The sequence below is a fragment of the Tauraco erythrolophus genome, chromosome 27, assembly GCF_009769465.1.
Source record: "Tauraco erythrolophus isolate bTauEry1 chromosome 27, bTauEry1.pri, whole genome shotgun sequence".
In the NCBI taxonomy this organism is placed as follows: Eukaryota; Metazoa; Chordata; class Aves; order Musophagiformes; family Musophagidae; genus Tauraco; species Tauraco erythrolophus.
In genome coordinates this window covers 3,091,509-3,116,631 of record NC_141491.1, presented here as the reverse complement: position 1 = coordinate 3,116,631, position 25,123 = coordinate 3,091,509, and the positions used below count along the sequence as shown (strand labels likewise).

Below are 25,123 nucleotides of genomic sequence, written 5' to 3'. Positions count from 1 at the left end.
ACCCAAAAACTCTGAAATTTTTGAGAGAGAATTAAAAGTAATGGCACAATAAAGCAGAAAATCCAGTAAAGCTCTGTGAAGCTCTTCTGTATCTGTAATTTTCTTTTGAATTAAAAATTGAAGTCATTAATGAGATGACAAATCTGAAATGTTTTTAGGTTTCTCCCTTAAAGGGAAACAATTCTAGTCAGCTGAATGAAGCAAGTAAAAATAATTTATCCACACAACTTCATACAAATAGATAGGAATTCTTTGATGTTCAGTATTTTTATTCCATTGCATGACCTCATACCTGCTTGGATAACAGCCACACAACATTCTTCACGTCCAAACACCCATCCAAATGGTGCCGCTTTTTTATTTTGACTGAAACAATTCAACATTTTACATTAGGAACATAAATAAGGAGTGTTTTCTTTCCACCGAGTACCTCAACTTTCAGACCCCAAACGTGAAATGTTATTTCGGTACCAGACGAACAAAAGTGCAGACACACAGAGGTATTAATACTGGCTTTTTGGTACAGAACACAGCGATCCATAGCCTTAGGTTTCCCTAAGTCAAAGATAATTCTCCTTACAAGTACCAGAACGAGCATATTGGATACAGGAAATATGAAGAATTCTCCACTTCAATCCATCCTCAGAAAGCAGACTCAATTACAGCAAAGTTACTCTAAGATTAACTAAAGAACTAGGGCCTAGTTCCCTTTGCATGGCTACCTAAACTCAAAATGACCAGCCATAGCCTTGATGCTTTAATTAGTGATCAGGATGAGGCCCTCCATTGCCCTGAAAGTAAAGAGGTTTGGTGCACAAGCAGCCAACACCCTTTGGAACAGTACTGGGTAAAGGTATTATTGAAATAAAGCCAAACCAAAGGGCTTGTAGAGCACCACAGTTCCCCCAAACCCCCCAGTGTGCTAGACTGAAATATCCAGACATCAAAGCATTACAGAAACACCCAAACACTGCATTACATGCAAAACTGGGATCTTAAGAGGAAGGAAGAAACTATCTGCTTTGCACAGGAAAGTTAACATTATGAGCTAACAAAATTTGAGGCTTTTGTACAAGTTAGAGAAAATGGAGAACCACAAGAAAGTAGCACATACCTCTAGAAACTTTAAATCAAAACTGCAATAACTAGGTTCTGAACCCCATAAATATTTCCTTCAAAATAGGTTTTGTTTTTTCAAAGTGCAAAAATCCAACTCAATAGTCACCACTTCTCAACGTACGGCAGGCAAGGCATTTTTGGAATGGATTTAACCTAAAGCAGTCTGTTTCTCAAGTGTTACTTAAAAGGAATGCAACTATACCACCCCCACCCCTGACGATACTCAAAAGGTTTTGTCTGGATATCAAAATGGGACACACAGGTATATTCATCAGCTGAATATCAAACTGGGAAAAAAGAGTTAAAACCCCACTTCTCCCCCCTCTTCAAAACAGCACATGCAGCTGCCACTTCTTGTTCTGAAGATGTTCACGAGTGCTTAGGGTCACGCAACTACCAGATCTTTTAAGGTGCTAGAAGAGATCAACCCTCTTGTAGGAGGGTTTCTTGGAGTCTATCAAATACTCTTTGTCTATGCTCTGTTGTGAAGCAGTATCCTATGGCTTCTTCTGTTTCTTGGATACGTTTCTGGAACCTGCATCCATCTCGTGCAAGCTCTTCCCAGGGTCCTTTACGATCCTCCTCACTGCTTATGTAATACTCAGTAACTTTTTCAAGGAAGGTTACCTGGAAAAGACAAGTCATTTGGTAAAGCATTAGCCAAGCACTCATGACAAAGGAGCTTAATATTTATTTGCACATATGATTTTTTTTTTTTTTAACAGAAGTTATTAAATACCTACAATAGCAAAAAGCCTCAGATATGCTACCAGTTCATACCAGGTCTCTGCACCAGCTAGGCCAGAGTATATTTCACCTCTCAGCTTTCAAAGTGACCAGGTGCTGACTTCTCCCTCTGCCAAAAGCAGTGCTCAAACTACTACAGAGTTTCTAAACTGCTGCCTAAGGGGTTTCTGGAGGCTGCTGGCAGATCACACAGTGTTCCCTGTGAGGAAACATACCCTCGACATCAGCACTGGGTTACAACCTCACAGATACAGCTGAAGCGGGTTACAACCTCACAGATACAGCTGAAGCGGGTTACAACCTCACAGATACAGCTGAAGCGGGTTACAACCTCACAGATACAGCTGAAGCGGGTTACAACCTCACAGATACAGCTGAAGCGGGTTACAACCTCACAGATACAGCTGAAGCGGGTTACAACCTCACAGATACAGCTGAAGCGGGTTACAACCTCACAGATACAGCTGAAGCGGGTTACAACCTCACAGATACAGCTGAAGCGGGTTACAACCTCACAGATACAGCTGAAGCGGGTTACAACCTCACAGATACAGCTGAAGCGGGTTACTCAGATGTCAGGACACTCACTCAAGGCTAGAAACACGCTACAGGCCAACATCTGATTGCAGAAGCTTACACAATAAAAAGAGAGGAAGAATCATTGTTCTGTAGAGTAAGTAATCCTGTGAGTCAGCTTGTACTTCAGCACCAGGAAAAGAAATCCCACTCCGATACACGCGAGGAAGCAGCACTCATCACCACGTGACTGGAACAAACCCATCTATTTAAAGCTGCTATCGAATTCCAGGGTATTTCAGTTCATGACGTGAAACGAAGTCAAAGCCATGGCACTTTAAAATACATGTGGAAACTTTCACTCTTTGCCACTTTTAAGAACTATTAAGCTATTTTAAGAAAACAAAGAAACTTACAGGCTCAGGATCTAAATCTGACAGTATTTAGGCTATTACTACACTAAGTATTTAAGTCTTTCTGTTACTGAGCGATAAGCAAAAGCCAGACTATTTCAGGCTCCTACTGAATTATGAATTGCTTTTCATTTAGCTGTACAAAAGCCATAAAACTGAAGGACAAACTAGTTGTCAGCATCCATCAGCTCTCAGACTAGGACTAATTGCTGAAAACAAGCCAAACGCTGTTGTTACAGACGACTGCTGAATTTGCTGCAGGACAGCTACTTCTGGAAGGTCAGGAAAAAAAGTGGGGAGGTACAAAAAAACTTGCTGCTCCATTCCTGTGTTTTATTAACACAGCACCCTAGTTTCACACTCAGTTCATGCTAATGCAATGAGAAGTGTAGAGATTGTTTTGTGTGGTAGAGCCATCTTCCAACCGTCGCAGAAACCTTGAAGATAACATGAGAATTATGGACGAGATGACCTACAAGAACAAACAGCAGTTGAGGATCTGGAGCCACAAGAGACTGTGGCAAACCTCCAGAAGTCATCTAATTCTAATGACGGCCCAGCTGTCTGTGCAAGCAGGGCCATCAGACCCCCACATCCTCATCCTCGCAGAGTTTTGATGCTGACTCTGAGTGAAACAGGATGGTCCCAGGTTATATGACTTTACAAACACGAATTCTGCTGCTGTTTGATTGCAGGATGCGAGATAGGAAGTAGCCTGGAGTAGGATGAATGACTTGATTTCCTGGGAACACCTCAGCCACTGCTCGGCAGTCTCTGCTCTGTTTTGCAGACCAGCCTAATGAACCATCTGCTTTCAAGCACACGGAGTTGTTACATCAGCCTGTCCCTTGGCGAGTTCCTACCTTACATCCTTTTTACATCAGTCTAAGACACCCTTGGGCACAATTACTGGATTTTGGAACATCATGCTCAATATTGCACCTACATCATCATTCTTTCACCATGTCAACAGATCATGGAGTCAAACAATAAATGAGTCAGAAAATTACTACTGCTAAGCACATCCCAGACACACAACAAGGTTTTAGGTCGCAGCAGCAGGAACTGGTGGCACGGCTCATCAGTGCCACCCTGCAGCATTCCAGAGACGCTGTCAGCTACAAAGGACCTCCTGCAGAAAGCGTTTACCTTGGAGTATTTTCCATTTACACGGAAATATAATAGCTTGTGTCCTGTGCGAACCATTAAGATTGCAAACGCCACCTGCCCTCGCAAAAACAGGTAGGAAGCTACTTCCCAGCCAGGCTCTCAATGAAAGGAGCAAACAAACGCTAAAGCAGGCCCCAAATAACTTTTCCATTTGGATAACTTGTCACACTAGTGTATTACTCTGGGACTTGGTATCACAAGCTATTACTCATACAAACGTCTGAAATACCAGGCAACACTCAGACATCCCGCCTGAAAAGCCACCTTGTGCATCTGTAGCACCACAAAACTCAAGAGAGGACCAATTTGTTTACCATTTACCTGAATCCTAGCGCATGTATTAGCACTTTTTTAATGCACTAACTCCTCATGAACACATTACACTTCCAGTTTGTGCTGAAAAGCTTGGTTCCAGGTTGCATTATCTTTGTAAGTGACTACTGAAGTATTATAGTCTCAAATTGAAATGGGAGTATTGAAACTTCAGTGGCACGTGTTAACCCACAACAGGAGAGTTCTTCCTACTCCATAAGATGTTTGTAACTGCAGCAGGCTTGTCATGAGTCCCAAAATGCTAACACAGTGCATAAAGTCTTGATTACACTACGCACATGCAAAGGTCCTAAAACACTTTATCAACGTTATCTGACAGAAACGAGCACCTCCCATAAGAAAACCACACGTCACAGTTCTCGTCATCGCTACTCTGAATACGAAAACCATGTTACAAGACAACACAGAAGTAAAACTACGTCTTCAAAGTGAAATTTAAGTCTAGAAAAGAAATTCTCTGCCCTGTGCCACTGAATTACGAAATCTACCATCACGTGTAAAAGGATGAGGCACACTCATTTCAGCCAAATAATCACGGGGGTATGATCTCCCTACTGACGTGGCTGGAATCCTGGCACGAGTGACCTCACCCACTCACATACCACTTTGTGCAAGGTGGGTTTGTTGTTGGTGATGGTTGGTTTTTTTTTTTTCCCCTAAGCATCCCCAAATCACAAAAATATAAGCGAAGTCTATACCTTTTTCCGCTTGGTACTTCCACATTTCTCACCAGAAAGAGCGCCATGCTGCTGCACAAAGTCAGGAACCCCACAGTTATGTTTTTCCAGCTGCACCCGACAGACAGTTAAGTTGCTACGTTCAGAAAAGACCGAACTCGGCCTCTCGGTTCCTTTTAAACCAGGCGTCCCTTTCTTTGCTGTTTGAAAGGCTGCCTTGAAATTTAAAGGATTATATGGATCATCTGAGGTACAGAACGAGTTCCAAAGTTTCAAGCTTTCTGCCTCATCCACACTGCTACAGTCCCACTCGTCCTCCTCTTCAGAACTAGGGTGAGGAGAGCCTGAAGACTCCTCTGCCCACGAAGAATCTTCCTCCTCCTCCACTTCTGACATATTCCTTCCCTGATCGCTGGAAGATGTCTGAATGGTGGCTGTGAAGTTCTGAGGGTTATACGGATCCAAACTGTAGAAGGAATTCCAGAGATGAAGCCTTTCCCCATCCTGGCTACCGGCATCTGAATCCGAGGGGAGCCCTTCGCTATCAAACCCGTCGTCGTCATCATCCCAGTCTTCCTCATCATCCGTACTCTCTTCCTCACTGGAAACTCCCCCTATGATATAGTCTATTAATTTATTCGCACAGGCAGGTCTGGCTGAAACTGGAAGGTTTCGTTCTACTTCGGAGTCCTCGCCATCCTCATCAGTCAGGGCATCCCCCTCCAGTGCTCCCTTCTCCGCCGAGCCCCTTATCCCCTGCTGCTCCACGGGGTCACCTCCAGGCTGTCCCCCCGCGTCGCTCGGCTCCTCGGTCCGCTTCAGCTCCCCGACATCGCACCGCTGCTCCCGCCGCCCTCCTTCTTCCTGCCAACCGCCCCTGCGCTGCTGCTGCTGCTCCTCCTCCAGGCTGTGATAGCCGTGGTCGGGCTCCGGCACGGCCAGGCCGCCGCTCGCCAAACGCCACGGTTGGAGAAAAGCCAAGCGTTTGCTGCGGAGGAACTCAGCCTCCGGCAAGCCGCCGCGGGCCGGGCAGCCTCGCCAAGCCTCGGCTCGCAAGGGCCGCGGCAGATGGCTCTTGCTGGGGCAGCCGGCCCGGCCCTGCTCCGGGCCCGCCACGCACAAGCCCACCCGCGGTGCGGGGAAGGCCACCAAGCTGCTCCGCACCAGTCCGGCTCCCCAGAGCCCCGCCGCGGGCTCCGCGCCACCCTCTCGCCCCTTCTCCAGGGGCTCCTCCGCCCACGGCGGCGTCTCCTCGGTCCAGTCCAGCGAGGCGGTCGACTCGGCCAGCACCAGCAGCGGCGGCAGCAGCGGCGGGGGGGCACCCTTGGCGGGCGGCTGCGCGGCGGCGGGGCAGAGGGCACTGCTCAGCGACGGAGCGGGCAGCAGCCGCTGCAGCAAAGCGGGCAGCGGGGAGACGAGCTGCGACACGAGCCGCAGCCAGGAGAAAGGCGGGCTCGCCTGGGGCGGGGCGCCGGCGGGGGCCGCGCTGGGCCCGGCCGGTTTAGGCCAAGCCGCGGCGAGGCCCAGCCAGGCCCGCCCCAGGCCGGTGCGTTCCCGGCCGCTCGGCTCCATGAGCGGCGGCGGCGCGCAGAGGAGGCTCTTCAGCGTTCCCAGCGGTGCGGTCGGACCTCTAGAGCGGTGCTCCGTCGGGGGGCTGCGGGGCGGCGGGCGCGGCGGGCGGCGGACTGCTCCTCTCGGCTACACGACTCCATCCTGCTGCGGGCGGCGGCACAAAATGGCGGCGCGGCAGCGAGCGCAGCTCCTCCACCTCCCCCCTCCCGCCCGCGGGGGCGGAGCGCACCCAACGCGCAGGCGCATTCCCGCCCCTCTACCGTCACCTCGCGGAACCGCCGCCCATTGGACACCTGCGCGGCGTCACGAGGGCACCGCCCACCGGCGGAAGCCCCGCCCCTCCGCCCGCGCGAGGATTGCATCACCCGGGGGGCGGCGCGCGCAGCAGCGCCCCCTCCGGCCCCGCGGCGGGAGCGCAGCGGGACGCGGCCGCCATCGCGGCACGGCGGGGGCGGCTCCGCCCGCCGTCAGCCTTCCGCGGCACGCTCGGGCAGCCCCGGGGGTAGCGATGGCCCACGGATGACTATAGACGCGCTGGAGGGGGCCGATGTCCCCGCCGGTGCCGGGGGAACGGGGCCCGGGGCCCGAGGGAGCCACGTCCCTGTCCCCGCAGCGCTCCCGGGCTCTGCTGCAGGCAGAGGTGCGGGCGGTGCCCGCACACCGCCCCGTCCGTTTCATCTCCTTTATTTTCACGCCATCGTGTTACTCCCGGGAGCAGGCGGGTCCCGGAGGCGGCAGGGTCCCGGGGGCAGGCGGGTCCCCGGGGCAGGAGGGTCCCCGGGGCAGGAGGGTCCCGGGGGCAGGCGGGTCCCCGGCGCAGGAGGGTCCCGGGGCAAGGAGGGTCCCCGGGGGCAGGCGGGTCCCGGGACAGGAGGGTCCCCGGGGCAAGGAGGGTCCCAGCTCCAGCAGCCCCAGCCGCCGGCGCGGCCAGGCTGCTTCCCCCCTCTCGCTCCCCCGCCTCCACCTCCCGCTAGATACAGTATTTAAAACTTTTAATATAAAGGTTAAGTTCATTATTCTCGATCCTGAGAAACATTTCGTCCGTTTACGGAGCTCTGGCTGTAAACAAAGCGCCACAGGCACCAAGCCCGCACCCCGGCGCAGGCGGCCCCGGCTGCGGGGCCCGACGGCAGACGAGGAGACGGATGTCCCTGCCGGCACGGGGACGGGAAGGGCGGCCGGCAGTCCCCTTCCCGTGGCGTTGGGGGGGTCAGCCACATGGGACCGGCTCCGTGCACAGTCCTGCTACACCGCTCTCCTTTGGGAGCAAATTCCCGGGGATGGGAATTGCCCGGATCCAGGCAGGCAGCTCCTGGCTGGAGATGAACCCCAGGGCTCTGAGGGTACGCGCAACCCCAGCCCAAAGCAAACCTCCGCGACGCCTCCCCTCTCCTCTCCATCCCGGTGCCCGGCTGCACGCTACTCGTTATTAAAAAAAATAAAATACAGATATCCCAAAGGAAGAAATACCCCCTCAAAGCACCCCACCGGTCCTCCCTGCCCCCCCCCCCCACGTTGCTCCCTTGACACAAGGTAAACTTAAAAAAGAAGATGCCTGCAGCACTGCCCATTGGTGCCCGGTCCCTACGGGCACATCCCAGGGAGGGCAGAGCCGCAGCAGCAGTGCCGGGGGTCCCCAGCCCCGGCAGTGGGACCTTAGAGGGTGCCGTGGCCACGGGATCCCAGGGCAAACCAGCCCATCTTCTCCTGGGCCAGGTCGAGGTCCCGCAGGCGGATGCCGACCTCCCCGAGGAGGATGTTCTCCCAGAAGCCTTCCTCACTCAGCACACTCAGGCGCAGCTCCCGCTGCTGCAGGTCCCCCCTGGGGATCCCATCGTAGACCAGCTGTGGGGCAGAACAGGGCAGATCCTCAGCCATGGCCCCCCTGGACGCCCCCATCCCCATCCCGATCCCCATCCCCATCCCACCTACCATCTCATTGTAGGTGGGGTTGCAGGTTTTTCGGGCCACTTTGGTTTTTCTCTTGGTGGTTTTTTGGGGGTCGGGCAGCAGGTAGGTCTTGACGTACGGGTCAGGGTCATTGCCATCTTGCAGTGGCGGCTGTGGGGCAGAGAGGGGGGCACCTCGTGAGCCCGGCAGTGGGGCAGAGTCCCACCCCACTGCCACCGGGCGCCGCGCACCTACCAGCCCCCGGATGTGCATCACCATGATGAAAAGCTTATTGTTCTTGTAGGAGATGGAAAGCTTCACCTCTCCGCCGACCTTCCCCAGGGGCCGAGCCCACGTGGCATCTGGAGAGGAGAGGAGGGGTGCGGGTGGGACGGGAGTCCCCCGCCATCACCTGTGAGGTGCCAGCCAGCTGCTGGCACTGCCATCAGCCCCCCTACCTGCCGGCTTCGGTGTTGGGTTGGTGCCAGCCGCCTTCTCGTCCCGTGGCAAGGGGTGGAAGAAGGTGTAGATGAGGTCGCACTGCGGGGCGAGGAGGTGAAGTTAGTGGTGACGGTGGTCACCATTCGGGACTGGTGCATGATGGACTCGCCAATGCCTTACGCACGCAGCGCATGCACCGATGCTTTACATGGTGCATCAGCTCCCACGCGCTTTCCCACCTTGCCGGTGTCCCCGGCACCATCCCCATCTCTCAGGAGGCAGCAGCCCCCCTCTGCCCTGCTGCGACCCCCCCAGCTCCGCACCTCGGCCACCTCAGGGGCTGCGTGGATGAGGTGCCAGATGTAGCCGTTCAACTCCTCCTTCCGCCGCTCGGCCACCGCTTCGCCCCGCGACCGCCCGATGACGAACCTGCTGGGGAAGCTGCAGGGATGGACACTCAGCAAAGCCCGAGGGGTGGTGGGGAGCCCCGGGGGTCCGCAGGGGTCTGCACAGGTACCTGGGCAGCAGCGAGGAGGGGAAGAGGAGGCGCAGCTTGTTGTGCAGCTCCTGGAACTCCTCGAAGGTGCGCTGCACGAAGGCCACCTCACCTGGGCTCTCCCGCTGCACCTTCACCACGTAGGTCTGCAGAGAGATGAGGCTGCGACATGGGATGGGGACACCCCGGGGTGCCCCGAGCCCATATAGGGCCGGGGAGGAGCACTGGGACAGAACCGCCCGAGTTGTCCCTTTGCCTGTCCCCAACTGTTCCTACTCACGTAGCCCTTGCTGGGGTTGAAGACCCTCTCGTGGCGGCAGAGGAAGACATCACGGATCCGGCCGGATGTCTTGATGGTGTGTGTGCGGGGGGCAAAGGAGAGGGTTGGGCGGGCATCGGAGCCCGTGAACTTCATCTGTGCCAGGTTGTGGATGAAGAAGTTGAGCTTGGTGGCCACACTGCCCAGGCTGGACTCGATCAACCTGCGATGAGACCGCCACGTGCTCAGCACCGAGGAGCCCATCAGCGTGCTGAGCTGGAGCTGGTGCCTCCATCCAAAGGCTCCCTCCATCCACTCCTGCCCTATCACCCACCCATGTCCTCTACCTGGTGAAGTAGGTGGTGGCATCAGCATCAGAGTCCTGCGGCCTCAGAGCATCGTAGACATACTTGAGGTCCTCCAGGTCGGAGAGCTCGGGGATGCCACACGACAGCATCTGGGGGGCAAGGCAGGGGATGAGGGCAGGAGCACCCCTCTGCTGTGCCCGGAGGGGTCAGACATGCGGTCCCCCACTCTCACCAGCCCCAGCAGGTTGAGGAAGAGGTGGGTATGCTTGCGGATCAGGTTGTAGGCCTGGCAGCACAGGTCGACGAAGTCGTGGAAGCGGCTGGAGGGTTTGTCCCCGCCATTGATGACGTATGCCATGTCTGAAGTGAAGACGAATGGTGCCCGGTCCCTGTGCCAGGGAGGGAGGGACAGAAAGTGACCACAGCCGGGGCTTACCCACCACCGGGACAAGGAGAGGGGGCATCACCCACAAAATCGCCCCACAGGGAGGAGCCCAGGCAAGGGGGAAGGAGATGCCAGAGGCATTTCTCACCTCTTGATGTTGCCGAACATCTGCGCATGGCCCAGGAACCTGCCGAAGTCAATGTGAAACATGTGGCCAGTGGTCTTGAGCATGATGTTGTCATTGTGCCGGTCACAGATCCCCAGCACGTAGGTGGCCACGCAGCAGCCGGCACAGGAGTAGATGAAGTTCTCCACGGCCTGAGTGGAGGGAGGGAGGGATGGAACCACCAGGCGTGGAGAAAGGCTGGAGACATTGGGAAGTGACAAGTCTTGTCCCTGGAGAGGGGGCTGTGAGGAGTGAGGACCCTGCCAGGGTCCTCCTCACCTTCTCATACTCATCCTCCTCAGGGTTGTGTTTCTGCAGCCAATCTGCCAGCGGCCGGTCTTTGAAGGAGCCTGTCACGCCGTGCTCCACCTGGATTTTGCGTAGAGTCTCGGCGTTGGGGATCATCTCCACCATGCCTGGCAGCCGAGACAGCAGGGTGAGACACATCCATCCTGCTCGGGGGGCACCAAGACCCCAGCCCCACTTCGCCACCAACCCAGCCGCTCCCCAGCCGTCACTGTCGAGTGACAGCCTACCAAGCCACCTTCCTACAGATGGGCTGGTGGGATCAGACCCAAAGGTGGACCATAATTACTCGCAGCATCTTCTTTCTAGCAGACTCACAGGACCTCCTGTCCTGTTGCCAGCCCAAGAGCATCGCAACCTGGCACCCAATGCCGCCGGGGGACACCCTGACGCCGCGTTACCTCGTCCACGGCCGGTGGAGAAGCAGCGGAAGATGACCATGCGCATGTCCAGCCCCTCCTGCACCCAGATCTTGTTCATGATTCGGATCATCTGCAGCGTCAGCATGTCCTGCCGCAGGTCATCGCCGCACTGCGAGCCGGCGGGGAAGAGTCGTCAGAGCCGGGGGGTGGCGGGGGCAGAGCTGAGCCAGCCCCACGCAGGCTGGGGCAGCCGTGCTGGGGGTTTGGGCATCGCTGGGAGGATGGGCTCACCTTGAAGATGACTCGGATGTTTTCCCCAAGGGGATCAACATTCTGGAAGGAGAGCTTCAGGGGGACGGCGTTGGAGTTGAAATAGGAGCAGTCCTGCCGCGGGGAGGAAGGCACAGCCCGTCAGGGTGAGCCAGGGGTGGGCAGAGGAGCCCCCCGACACCCCCAGCTCCGGCACTCACCCGGGGCACGATCCCCTTCACCAGCAGGCTGGGGCTGAGCGGCAGCCGGCACGACCCGTTCACCTTGAAGAACTGTTTCACGTCCTCCAGCCCCTCGCGGAGGATGCCCTGCGGGGTGGGCATGGGATGGGGGGCTGAGGCACAGCCTGGCACCCCCCTGCGCCCCCTCCCACTGCCCCGGCACCCACCTGGCGTGCAGACGGGGCGGCATCCCGCACTTGCTGGGCCAGCTTGGAAAGTGTGTTGACGAGCAGGCACTGCCGGTCAAACTCCTCCCGCAGCCCCTTCCCGCAGCAGCACAGCAGAGCTGCCAGCAGGTACTGGTAGCGGATGCTGAACTGGGAGTCCTTGAGGCCATCCTTCAGCAGCCTGCTCAGAGCAGGGGCCCGTGGGGTCAGGCAAACCCCAGGGTCCCCCCTCCCACACTGCTCCCGGTCCCCCCAAACCCACCAGAAGAAGTAGTGGGTGATCTTCAGGTCACAGATCGCTCGCTTCATGAGGAAGCGCACCAGCGGGCTGTCCAGGTAGCACTCGTACTTCAGGGCCTGGAGAGGGGACAGCGTTGGGACACAGCGGGACCAATATGTACCCCATGCCATGTCCCAGTCCCACCACACACCTGGACCAGCTGGGGCAGGTAGTCCAGCAGCTCAGTGTCAGAGATGGAGTCGATCCACCGCACGGCTGTCCTCCTCACCTCCTGGTCTGGGAACCTGCAGCCAGGACAGATGTCGTGGGGACAGCATGCTCAGCATGCCCCCACCCCAGCATTGCCACCGCTGCCTGCATGTGGAGGGCAGCGGTGCCCAAGCATGCATCCCCGCGATGCCCACAGTGCACGGGTGGCTTACGTGGCGTGCAGGAGCCCCAGGGCATCCTGGTGGCTCATGTAGGTCCACTGGCTGAGCAGGGCGTAGATGTCGGGCAGGCAGGCCCACTCCCAGCTGGGCGCGCTGGCCAGCAGCATGGGCAGGGCACCGGGCGCCGTGTGGCAGTAGTAGCGCTTCTCCCACAGCCGCTTGCGGTCGGCGTCCATCAGCCTAGGGCAGCGGGGCACGGAGGGCACGGCTCAGGCTCGGGGCAAGGCGGGACGGGGCTGGCAGGTTGGGGATGGGGCATCCTGGACAAGCCAGGAGCCGAGTGCCCGCGCACAGGGGTGACTGAGCTGCTGCAGGGTCGGCCCTGGCTGTCCCCCTGCCTGGGGACCCCCACACTGGCCGTGGACCCCCAGGCACTTTGCAAGGAGCGGCAGCACCGCCCTGCGCAGCGGATCCCGGCGCAGCTGCCGACACCTGATCCTCCCATTTATAGACAGCGCTGGAGGACTCTGGCCGGCTCGGCCATGCCAGGCTGGACAAGGGGCCGGGCAGCTGTCCCCACGGGAGGGGACATGGCTGGAGAGACCCTCCGCAGAGAGGGACAGCTGGTCAGGGCAGAGTGCACCAGGACCGACGACCACCACGCTCCAGCCTCATCCTCAGCCACCAGCAGCCAGAGGCAGGGTCAGGCCCCCAGATCTCCCCGTGCATGCCAGGGCAGTGCTGGGGGGAACTGGGCAGAGCCCCCCACCCCAGCAGGGTGATGCTGTCTCCCCCCATGTGCTGCTTACCAGTAGAGCGATTTCTTTTGCATCACCTCCCGCAGCTTGCGCTGGTCCTCCTCCCCCAGGCTGCCGAACTCGTACTTGGGGCTGAACTCGGCGGCCGGCGGGCTGGTGAACTTCACCTCGAAGGCGGAGGTGGGGAAGTCGATCTGGGGCAGAGGCAGAGGGTAAGCGGGGGCCACGTGCGTGTGCGCATCCCCCGGGACCCCCCATCGCCAGGACGCACCTGCAGGATGACGCTGTCAGGCTGGTTGAAGTTGGAGGCACTCGACCTGGCTCTGGAGTTGTCCTGGGTCGCTGGCCACAAGCCCAGGAGCTTTCGCCCACAAGTCAGGACCCTGGAGGAGAAGGCAGGGTGAGAGCCTGGCACTGGGGGCTGCTCTGACAGGGCAGGAGGGTGGCACTGCTGCTGTGATGCTGTCCCCGTGCTGAGCCGAGGCACTGGGACCCTCCTGCCCTGCTCCAGGGGTGCTGGCGCGGTCCCTCGCCGTGCCCGTCGCGGCAGGACACCCCACGTACTGCCTGAAGTTGAAGAGGGGGGTGGTCACCCAGCCCAGGGCCTCGGGGACCCGCCGCTGCTTGTTGGCGTCAGAGGAGCTCCCCGGGGGCAGGACGGGCACGGCGAAGAGCGTGACACTGAGCAGCGTCTCCCGCGGCAGACGGTTCACCTGGATGGGGAAGCAGATCCTGCAAGAGAGAAGGCAGCGGCTCAGCCATGCCTGGGACGGGCACTGCCAGCACCCCGTGGCACCAGCCAGCCCCCCGCCTTGGGATGCCAAGTGTGCCCTGGGACAGCCCAGCCCAAAAACCGCCTTTGCTGCTGGCACAAGGGGTGCCATATGCCCCCCAGCATGGGATGGAGGTCCCGCGTCATAGGCAGGCCCCCTGTGGGAGGCAGCCAGTTTCGGGGAGAGCTGGCTGCTCGTGTACCTCCATCCTTTCCTGGCACTGGGGAGCCCGGCTGCTCTCTGTCCCGGTAAGGTGACCGCGGGGCAGGGGGGCCGCCATGGTGGCCCCCACTGCACACTGACCTCGTCCTATGGCCAGGGGGGGCTGCACAGGACCCCGGAGCTGAGGCTCCTCTCCGACGCTCCCAGGGAGCCCAGGGTGGCAGCTACATCCCACCCACAGGAATTGCCCCGCAGAGGGGACCGGCACGACTCTGCTCCCCGCCGTCCCGCCGGCCGCTCGGTGCCTGTCCTTGGGGGGCACCAGCACCTTCTAAAATTATCCTCTTCCCACCCCCACCTCCTCGTGCCACTGTGAATGCCAAGCGTGGCAAGGGCTCGGCACAGCCTCCCTGCCTGCTCCCGGGGCTATTTTTGGAGCAGATCCCCTTTCCTGGGTGCAAACACGCAGGTCCGGGGAGGGCAGGGCTGGCGCCGGGGCTGGTGCTATTCCCGGGGATGACACAAGAGCTTCCGACACCCAAAAACCAGGGAGAGGCGCGGAGAGGAGCCCCTGGCGCAGGAGAGGAGGAGGAGGAAGAGGCAGGGGATGACAGCGGGCACCCCTGCCTGCCCTGCAGACGGGGTGCTGCCTTACTGCTGGTCCCATATGATGAGGTGGAAGAGGTATTTGTAGACGTGGGCCTTCCTGGTGAGCAGAGGGCTGCACAGCTCCTTGCCACCATGGCTGAGGGAGCAGGAGAGGTAGAAATCTTCATAGCTGCAAGGGGAGCAGAGGGAGCTGTGAGCCAGGGGGACTTCACCTGGGACCCAGCACCCAGGGGGTTCACCCCGCCATGGGGCAAACCCCATGGCAGCGGGTGGGGAGGATGGAAGGGGTGCCCATCCGCGCCTTCCCCAGGCTGGGCTTGGGAAGGGGGCTGCGCCAGGGAGGGCAGCCGTCCCCACCGCCATATGTCACCGCGCATACCGGCACACGGGGGGCTGCCGGGGGGGCCCTGCCATGTGGCAGGTGCCGAGCGACAATCCGGGGAGGGCTGCGGGGCGCGGGAGGTCAGGGGATGCCGGCATTTCCCAGGCTACCCGCTTTGTTCGGAGCCAGTCACCAGGGGGAATACATTAAGGACAGGACAAAGGCGAGGGGTCCCCGGCAGGGCGGCTGCTGCCGGCGCTGCTGCCTCGCACGCCTTCCCCGCGGCGGGCTCCTGCCGCCCGCCCGGACCCCCACCGTCCCCCCGTGCAGGGCCGAACGCGGGTACGGGCACCGAGGCACCCAACAAAAGAGCACGCCGCCGATGCGGGGCGAGGGCAGCCCGGTCCTGCCGCAGCGGGGCCATCTGTCACATCCCCAGGGCAGCAGCGAGTGATGCTGCGGCCACGGGGATTCGTGGGGTTGGGATGGGAGAGGATGGCAAAGCCCGTTCCGCCCGTTCCACCCAGCGGTTCTGGCATGAGCTGGCTCCGAGTATCCCTCATCGCCTGTCAAGCACCAGCATCCCCACATTGCTGCCCTTTGGGAGTCTTGGGGTGGATTAGCTCGTATTCCCTCCACGCCTGCCGAGTATCTGGGACAGGGACACACTTCTCGGCCACCCAGGAGAGGGACACCCCTGCTACGGTGTCTTTAACATGAGTGTGAGCCCCACGATGGGCAGGCAGAGGCTGAGAGAGGTGCAGGCAGCTGCTGTTACCTGGCAGCCCAGGTGATGGGGATGCGGTGGGTGGCGTAAACGGTGAAGGAGAGTGGGCAGGAGAGCAGGCGAGCCTCCTGCGCCGCGCCGTGCTCCCGGCTCCCGTGCACGGCCGTCTGGAAGTCGGCATTGAAGGTGCTGCAGTAGAGCTCAACCAAGTTGAGGATGGCAGCGGTCAGGCTCTCCACGATCCTCTCTGAAGGGGCGGTAGGAGAGGGGCGAGTCAGGGCGGCCGCCAGCCCCACCACCCCCGTGCCGCCCCGCTGGGCTGGGGTCAGGATGCTGGAGGGACCCCAGGACAACGCGGGTGACAGGGAGAATTTCAGGCTTCCCGTTTTGCTGAGTTCACGGGGAGGAACAACAGCCATCGCCTCCAGAAACCTTCTTTTCTTAACCAGAATGGTTTCAAACACATTTTTGGCCTTAATAATTGAGGGGGAGGGGTTTGAGGATTAAAAGCACCAAGAACTTGAGCCCAGGAGAGGAGGAGGAGAATAGAAATACCTCGATTTTCCCTCTTGGCCAGAACATTTGGATCCTGTTGAGGGGAAAAAAAAAAAAAAAAGAAACCACAAGAGCAACGTCAGAACCAGCCCCGCGCGGCCGGCGGGAGCCGCTCGCCGAACCAGCTGCTTTACGGAACCCGCCCGGCTCCCCGGCTGCCGGAGCCGGCAGCACCGCCAGGCAGCTGCCTGCTCCCAGCTATTGAGGAATTTTCCACGTGGTGCAGCAGGAGGAAGGAGGGAAAGAAGCCAGATATAAGCATGTGCTTCCCCTCTGCACCTCCCGGCCGAGCGCCCCAGTCTGGCACCCCCCCAGGGACCAGCCCCCCGGTGCCCATCACTTACCTTCTGGATTTTGGGCTGCATGCGGGAGGGGCAGGGGGGCATCTGGTTGAGGGCTGCTGTGATCTCCTGGGTCTCCACGGCAGCCAGGGCATTGCAGATGGCCATGACCGACTGGATCACCCGCTCCGCCTTCAGCGGGAAGTCTCCCTAAAGGGCAGAGGGGGGCTGATGTGGGACCCCCAGGGCAGCCAAGGGGGCAGGGGCTGCTCCCCGCAGCCCACACACCATGCATGGGAAGGTGCACCAGCCCGTGCCTCAGTTTCCCCGACTTTCCCGGCCTTTCCCCTTCTCTGATGCATCCTTAGAGCCCCATAAGGAAATGGGGAAAAAGTCTGCAGCAAATAAGACAAAGTGGCCCCAAAAATGCTCCTTCCATCCCTGGTGCTCACCTCAGCGGCCAGGAAAGCATCCACCTCGTTGTGGAAGGTGTCGAAGAGGAGACTCAGGGCCTGCCTGGGGGACAGAGAACAGAGCTCAGCCCTGGCCAGGCAGGCACCCGGCACGGGGGGCCGGTCCCGTCGTGTCCCCCCTACCTGCTGATGGTCTGTTTGATGGGTCTCTCCTGCAGGTGGATGTAGTGGTTGAGGGTGGAGGGGCTCTGGTCATCATTTGCCTGGAGATAGAGAGATGCTGTGTCATAGCCCGGTGACATATGGGTGGTCCCGTGGCAGGGAGGTGCCATGGGCATCCCTGCGCTGCCCCCCACACCCGGGCACCCACCGTCCGGGCCAGGTCGCTGCGCACGCCCTTCCTCTTCATCAGCTGCAGGTGGATGTCGATGTCGAACTTCCTGCAGTGCTGGATGTACTCGTGGCTGCCCAGCGCGTGCTTGCTGCGGGCACAGAAATGGCACACTGAGCCCACGGCCCCGCTCCATCCCATGCAACACCCCGAAATCCAACCCGGGGTGCTGCACCCCAACACCTCATCCCAGGCAGCGTTTGGTGGGGCTCAGCCACGGCTGCCTCGCTTGCAAACGACGTTCATGGCACCACGTCGCCTGCGCTAGGAAACCCGAAGAATAAGCTATTGTTTTCACTCTTTCCCCTGCGCCCTCCAAAAAGCCGTGCCCGGCCCAGCTGGCGCGACGGAGCCGGGAGCGGGTGCAGAGGAGCTCGTCATGCCCGGACCTGCCCACCCATGTGTGGGAAGCGGAGCATGGAGCTGCGGAGCTGGAGGATGCTCCAGCTGGAGCAGTGGGTGACAGCCTGCTCCCACTGTGCCCACCGGCATGGGAAACCCCCCGGAGTGGGACCCACAGAACTTGCCATCCAGACCTGCTTCCTCTGCCAGCTGTGGGGCAGAATGAGCTGATTCAGCCCTGGCAGAGCTGTGGGCACGGTGCCGAGGGGGTGCGGGAGGCTCCAGGCAGGATGGAGCTGCAATGGCAGGATGCAGGCAGGGGTATGGGAGAGGCACCCCCGGGGGCTCACGGGGCTGCAGGGGACGGGGACATGGAGTCCGATCTGCACGTGGCCACCGGCACCGTGTCCTGCCCCGTGGCCTGCAAAAGCAAACAGGTGGCAAGTGACAGCAGCTCGGGCTGGTTTGCAGAGCTCAAGGGCCCCGAACAGCTCTGCACAGAGGGTTTTGGCACTTCCAGCATCTCCTCCAGCGGGGGAAAGACATGGAAAGAAAAGATCGGCAACAAAAGGGCTTTATGTCCCGGGGCTTTCTCAAAGATCCTTTGAGGGCCCCGGGAGATACGGCAGCGCCTGCCCGCACCGGCTCCTGGGGAAACGCTCGCCGGGGACAGGCTGTCCTGCTCCGTGCCCAGGGTGCCGTTCCCTGCCAAAAAAGCAGGAAGTTCATCCCTTTGGGAAATGCCCTCCACGCTGGCTGGACCTACAGCTGGGTGCTCCCCGGCAGCCCTGAGCCACCCCCGGCAGAGGTTTGCTGTGTAGGTCGGATGGATGGGAATGCTGCTGCACCCGGGGCTCGCTAACAGCTCGCACCCCTGCTGCGTGCAAGCACACGTGCACACACGTGCACACACACGTGCACACACACGTGCACTGGGCTGCTCAGCAGCAGGAGGGCTCAGCTCCGATGGGAATAACCCCTTCATGGAGCTGTGCCGGCCGGCCGGGAGCTGCAGCTGGGCTCCGCTCACTCTCCGCACCGGTGCCACGCAGGCTCTGCCGGGCTGAGCAATTCCCAGCCGCCCCTTTAGGGCCTAAAGCGGCAGCTCCTGGAGTCCGTGGCAAAGCTCCCGCAGATTTCCCGCGGCAGGGCCAGGCCCAGGGCAGCAATCCAGCAGCGGGAGCTGGCTCGCTGCACCCAGCTGCCGGGACGGATGGCGTGTGCCTGTGCACGCATGGCTGCTGCCGCTTCCCCTGCAGGGCTCTCCCGAGCCGTCGGACCCCAAAACCCCTCTGAAAACCCACCTTTCTCCGAGAAAGGCATCAAGGCAAGGAGGGCAGGAGGGATCTGTGCAGGTTGCACTCCACATGATCCATTCTCCCCCAACACCCACTCTCCCCCAACATGTCCCTTTTCCACCTTCTCCTGCATTTAAGCAGCAGGCTGGGAGAAGCCGGGCTCTGCTGAGTGACACGGCTGTTATTGATACTCCTCCAAAGAGCTTTTTTGGCAGCTCCCTGGTTTTCAGGCCCTTCTCCAGGCAGACAGGGGTCAGCGTGACGGATACCCTGCCACCGGGAAAGATGCTCCCAACATGCTGCCTTTGGCAATAGTGTTGCCGTGGCTTGGGAGGCAGGAAGCGGAGCGGAGAGGCTCCTGCTGTGCACGCTGGGATCAGCCCTGACCATCCATCACACCCAGCCGGGGCCACGCAGGGGGCGAGCGCGGCCGAGCGCGTAAGCCCTGGGATGCCTGGGTTGGGTCGTGTCCCCCTCGCCCCGACACTCACTTCTGCAGGAACTCCTCCAAGCCGCAGATCTTGAGCACGAAGTCCTCGACGTCGACGGCGTGCAGCTCGTCGTGCGTGTAGCACAGTGCCTGGTAGATGAGCAGGTCCACGGTGGAGGAGCCTGTGGGGAGAGGGAGCAGCATCCTGAGCCTCGGAACCCCTGCCCAGATCCTCCACCCAGGTGTTGGTGGGGTCTGTCCCTGCCTCGCGTCACCCCGGTCCCCCTCCGATCGCCGCACGGGGGGACGGGCGAGCGACTGCGGGCACGGGACACTCACAGTCGCAGGTGAAGGTGAGGGGCTCACGCAGGCTGTCGCACACCACCGTCACCTTCAGGCTGATGCCATGGCCCAGCTGCTCAGGGCTGAGGTTGACAGCGTTCCACACCAAGCCAGTGATGGAATAGTCCTTGGTGCTGTAGCCGGATCGCAGCCTGCGGAGGCAGGGACAGGTCAGAGATGCTGCCCTGCTTTTGGTTTTGCCACACTTTCCCCCCTACCAAAATGCCTATTTTGGGGCATTTTGCAGTGGGATGCTCCAGTCCCAGCCGGGTACTCACACTTCCAGCATGTGGCAGAAAGCAGCCACCTCCTCATCCCGCTCCTCGGAGACTTCGAAGAGCTCATAGCCGTTGGCGAAGGAGTGTGGCCGGGGGGCAACCTATGGGACAGAGCATGAGCCCGTCAGCCGGTGGCAGTGTCCCCAGGGGCTCCAACCCGCTGCCCAACCGGGACGGGCTTTACTGGATTCCCCCATTACAGCACCGGCCACCGAGAGCCTTTGCTCGCCCCGGCATTGCTGCGGCCGGGGGAAAGGCAGCTCTGCAGCGGCATGGGGGAATGTGGTCCAGCAGAGGAGGGGTTTGGGCCACAGGACACATCATCCACCATCACTGGCACCTTCCCCACGGCTGGGAGAAAGGAAACCCAAGGTCTCGCTGCCCCCAGCCCCCTGCCCACAAAACTGGCCATTTCCAGGCGGTTTCCAAAAGCCCCAGCGGGGACGTTCCCCAGCAGAGACAAGGGATGGGCAGAGATGGACCCCAGGCTGGGCAGGGACTGTCCTCAGGCCGCCAGGGAGCTGCAGCAGAGCCCTGCCCATGCCCGGGCCCACATGCCACTCTCTCGCTGCGGTGCTGGGGCAGACAGCACCACCGTGCCAGGCTCCCCCTGCGCGTGGGGGTCCCTGGGCCTCCATCGCTCTTTCGGAGCGAACAATGGCCCCACTGTCAGAGCAATTAACCCAGCCAACAGCTAACGGGAGGCAGAGAAAGGCAGAGAACACAGCAGCCACTAAAGACAATTTTAATGCTCTTTTATAATTAGTTTCTGGCATCAAGAAAGCTGAGAGTGACTTACGTAGCCCCCACCAGCAGTCCCTGGCTGCATCCCCCACTCCCCGGGGAGGGGGGACCCTGCGAGGAGGCGACTTCTCTGGTTATTTATCTCCTCTTCTTGCTGGAGGCGGGATGAGCCGCACCAGAGCTGGGGTTCTGCCCCTGCAACGGGCACCCCGGATGGGACGGGGGATCTGGCAACCCTGGGAGAGTGCCAGCGGCAGCGCCAGCCGCCCTGCAACGCCTCCGCGTGCAGAGGAGAGGTATCCCGCCCGCTGCACGACAAAGGGCAGAAGGGAGCCGGGATAGGAAAGGACGTTGCGAGCTGAACAGGAAAGCGATCACCCAGCTCTCGGGAGGAGACTCCCGGCTTTTTCCGGAGGATCTTGTGACATTTCATGAGCTGGCGGGACACGAGTCTGCTGCAAACCACCTGCGGCATGGCCTCTGGACACGGCAGCGCTGGCACCCCCGGCACGGCAGCTCCAGGGTGCTCGTGTGCCGAGCCAGCCGCGGGGCCAGGCACTGCCCGTGCCTCCCTGTGGGCACTGGGCTCTGGCTGAGCAGTGCCAGCGATGGGCAGGGTGACCTGCGAGGCTGCGCACAGCCCCAGCGGTGTCTGGGCACCAGGGTGTGGAGAAGAGGCAGCACTTGGGATGGCTGCGCATGGAGCATCCTGCCTGCACGGCAGCAGCGGGATGAGGACCAGGTGAGACTTGCCCGGCTGCTGGGCTTCCCAGCCCCAGTTCACCTGCCCTGGAGGGTTTTGGTCATGACTACGTGATCTGGAAAGGTCTTATTAATCCCCAGAGACAGCGTCTCAGGGCATGGATGCCTCCGACCATGATGCCCAAACAAGACTCTGAGGAGTCCCAGTGATGGGACAAGTAAAACCCACCCGGAGCAAAGGAAACGCAGCGAAGCCGCAGGCGCCCACGGCCCCGTTCGCACCCCGGCGCTGTGTTTCCAGCTCTCCCCAGCACCTCAGCTCCATCCCGGCTCCGCTTCCAAGGCAGGGAGAGAAAAGCATCTTACCGGGTCAATGGAGATCCTGCGGTTCTTGTTCGGTGCCAGATTCTTCCGGTTACCAAAGCGGGAGACGTATGTCCGTGGGGGGACCTGGGGAGGCATGGTCTTGCTCCGTGCCACCGGCTTCCCGCTTGACTCCTTCTCAAAGATGCTCCTGCCCTCCTTCCAGCCACGGGTGGCTTCCCGCAGCACCTCCGACTCGTAGGTGGACTTCAGGTTGAGGCAGGTGATGGCATCGTTGATGCCACCGTAGTCGGTGATGCCATAGGGGTCCTCCTCGGAGATGTGGCGGCCGAGCAGCTTGCTGTGAGCCCGCTCGTGGGCTGCTGAGAACATGTTGATGTCCCTGGGCTGGGGTCCTTTGGAGGATGGGGGGGACCCCTTCCCCGAGCGCTGGTTCCCCTCAGGAGAGCTCCAGAGGGGGGTGCCGAGGGGGCAGTGGGGGCGGTGAGAGCTTTTTGGGGGAGCTGCCCCCGCTGTCATGGGGTGAGGTGCCATTGAGCGGCTCCTCGAGGAAGTCCCCCTCGGACCCGTTGAAGATGTACAGGTAGTCCCCGGCCAGGGGTCCCTTCAGCCAGGGCTGGGGGTCCAGCTGGGATGGGCTGGGGCCGGGGGGGGGTCCAGGCACGGAGGGACTCTCAGGCACCACCGGGACGTTGTAGCTGAGCGTGGGGTCAGAGCCGGAGAGGCCACGTGCGGCTTTGATGCCATCGCAGCCGTTCCTCTCGACGGGGTCGTCCCAGGAGATGAGAGGCTGGTCCCCCCGCTGCTTTGCCCGGTTCTCCTCCTTGTCCTGCCGCAGGCGGGAGAGCGCGTCGTACTCCATCTGCAGAGCCTCTGCCAGCGCCAGCTCCTTCCGGCTGATACCCACCGACTCCAGGGACTTCCAGTGCTCCCCATTGCCGCGCGTGGCGGACATCTCTCCAAGGACCAGGACCTCTTCCTCCTGGGCTCAAGGGTCAGGAGAAAGGCATGCTGCACCGCCGGCCACCTGGGCAGAGGGGAAAGGCAAGGATTAAGGGCTGGGCAGGCTCCTCAAGGGCTAGATATCCTCAAGGATAACTATAACGAAGGTTAATGAGGGTTGGGCTGGCAGTGCCAGCGGCCGTTGGCACTGCCAGCCCAACCCTCATTAACCTTCTGCTAGTTGGCTCCGCAGCAGCTCCTGGGGCTATTACTGGAGCCCGACGTATTTCCCCGAGGACAAAATAAGTATTTTCCTGAGTCTGAGGGCTGCGGTGTCCCATCCCCAAACCCCCTTTCCGCAGAGGGAACCGTGCGTGGCCCAGGATAACTGGGGGCACTCACTGCTCACCAGCTCCCGCTGCTATTCCCCAGTACGACCAGCTCTGGCAGCTTCAGCGAGCAAGAATCAGGGCACAGCGAGGGGCACCCAGGCATCACGCTCAGCTCTAATAACCACTGCCAACCCCAGCCCCCTCGAACGGATCCGTGGGTCCCTCCGAGCCTCTCTGCGAGCCCCACCACTGCGCAGCCTCCAAACCAAACTTTTTTGTGCAGCGTTCAGCTGCACGAGCAGAGAGGCGAAACAGCCGGACTGGGAACCGCTCCCTGGCCCCCGACCAAAAGCCGCCGAGGGCGGTGACCGCAGCGGGGGCTCCGCTCTGCCCGGCCAGCACCGCGCTCGCCGGGGAAGGATGTTTCACCTCCTCTTCCCTTCCCAGCAAAATAAATAACGAAGTGGATGTTAAACAGAAGAGTGGAGCGAGGTTGAACCCCTGGGGACGGCCGGTACTTGGAATCTCTCAAGCCGAGAGGCAGCTGAGTGTTTTCGGGCTCTGGCCAGGGCTGGCTCACGAGCCGCAGCACGGGGAGGACACGGGACATGTGTTGCCACCCCGGGCTCTCCTCTGCCCCGCACCGCGCGGAGCTCCGGTCGATGCTCTGATTTAGGGTAAAAGGGTGCAAGCAGCCCTTCGCGGTGATCGCAAGCGTCTCTGCTGTGAAGCACTGCCAGGGGCTGTGGACACAGCCAAGCCTGAGGATCTTCCTTCAGTGCCCGTGGCCTGGGGAGCCGGCGCCTGCAGGGCAGGAAAACCCTTAATCACGGAGTGCAGGAGCGGGGAGAGGACAGGCAGCCCCCGCCACTGCCTGCTCTGACCCCCAGAGATGGAGGAGCCCATCTGGCATGACACGTGCCCCCCATGGCATGAGGCAACCACCTCCAGCCTGGGCTATGGCAGGGACCACCCTCCTCTGCCACACAGCACCCGGCAAAGCATCACCCTCGTCACCAGGCTGGTCCCTGCTGTCCCTTCCCAGCCCAGTTGCATCACCCCCTCCCCACCCGCAAACCCTCCTGACCCCAGGGCTGTGCAGGAGCAGATGGCTGCTAATTAGCCCAGCCCAGCTTCGCCTGCTGCAAAAACATCTCCTGCAAGCGAGGCCAGCACCGTGTGGGTTTATCCCCCTCACTGGCACGGATCCCCTCTTGTCCCCCAACACCGGGCTGGCCAGGCACCTCATTCAACCAGCTGCTTTGTGCTTTCAAATGGAAAAAATGGCTTCGAGGGGGCTGGGACAGGCTGGAAACATTCCCTTTCACGGCATTTTGGACTCTGCCAGCAGCCGTGGGCTTCTCCTGGAAAAACAGAAATCCCAAAAGTTGGCAGTCCTGGGCTTCTGGAAGCTGAACAAATAAAAATCTGCTTTTAACCCAAAAGCAATAAAATCAAACCGATTTTTGTGGCTGACAAAGCCACAAACTGGTTCTCAACTCCAAGAGAAGGATCTCGCTGACGTTTCGAGCAGAGAAATGCTCCTGCCTGGTCGAGTCAAGGCTCCCACGTGTGCCGGTGGGATGCAGCCAGACCTGCATCAGGGCAGCAACAGCAAACCTGGTCCTGCCTCCACTGTGAGCGACCAGGACACGGGGATGGGGAGGCAGGCTCAGCCCGTGCTTGGCACAGCAACCCCACGGGGCCAACATCAGCTGGAGGCAATCCATGCAGGAGGGGGCTACATGCAACCTGGGGGGATGTCACCTCGGCTGGGGACACCTCCAGCATCCCCGAGCAGGCGGCTCAGCCTCTTCCCACCCAAGCCTGTGCAGCAGCTGGACCAAGGCGATGCAAACTCATGTGGAAGAGCCCCAAACCCTCCTGGTTGCCCTCCAAGCCCTCAGCCAGGGGCAGGACCGATGCTCAACCAGCACCTCCCGCTGCAGGCTCCTGCTCCTGAGGGTT

At 60.1% G+C, this 25,123-nt stretch overlaps 2 protein-coding genes across 2 annotated transcripts; both read right to left on the bottom strand.

Moving 5' to 3' along the window:
* Positions 1-248: 248 nt before the first annotated feature.
* On the bottom strand, positions 249-6,547 carry PPP1R15B (protein phosphatase 1 regulatory subunit 15B). The gene is made up of 2 exons (XM_009992943.2): positions 4,997-6,547; positions 249-1,746 (listed from the first exon to the last, which is right to left on the bottom strand). Exons 1-2 carry the CDS (start codon positions 6,545-6,547, stop codon positions 1,543-1,545), a joined length of 1,755 nt encoding a protein of 584 aa, XP_009991245.2. The 3' UTR covers positions 249-1,542.
* A 1,656-nt stretch (positions 6,548-8,203) lies between these two features.
* PIK3C2B (phosphatidylinositol-4-phosphate 3-kinase catalytic subunit type 2 beta) lies at positions 8,204-22,836 on the bottom strand. The gene is given in 33 exon segments (XM_086627155.1): positions 8,204-8,392; positions 8,480-8,608; positions 8,693-8,799; positions 8,896-8,977; positions 9,202-9,319; positions 9,396-9,520; positions 9,655-9,856; positions 9,981-10,090; positions 10,174-10,330; positions 10,475-10,644; positions 10,772-10,908; positions 11,200-11,329; positions 11,452-11,544; positions 11,631-11,738; positions 11,819-11,999; positions 12,081-12,175; positions 12,250-12,343; positions 12,482-12,670; positions 13,240-13,382; positions 13,460-13,571; positions 13,753-13,920; positions 14,779-14,901; positions 15,833-16,028; positions 16,337-16,370; positions 16,681-16,827; positions 17,070-17,133; positions 17,214-17,293; positions 17,401-17,512; positions 19,553-19,673; positions 19,831-19,985; positions 20,112-20,212; positions 21,924-22,340; positions 22,342-22,836. Coding segments are annotated over 33 exon segments (4,884 nt in total).
* Between the last annotated feature and the right edge of the window lie 2,287 nt (positions 22,837-25,123).

What these genes read in the sequence shown, in the direction of transcription:
- PPP1R15B (XM_009992943.2), bottom strand. Translation starts at nt 6,547, where the DNA reads ATGGAGCCGAGCGGCCGGGAACGCACCGGCCTGGGGCGGGCCTGGCTG. An exon ending in GAAGTACCAAGCGGAAAAAG is followed by an intron (nt 1,747 to 4,996) that starts GTATAGACTTCG and finishes TGTCTTTTCCAG; the next exon opens with GTAACCTTCCTTGAAAAAGT.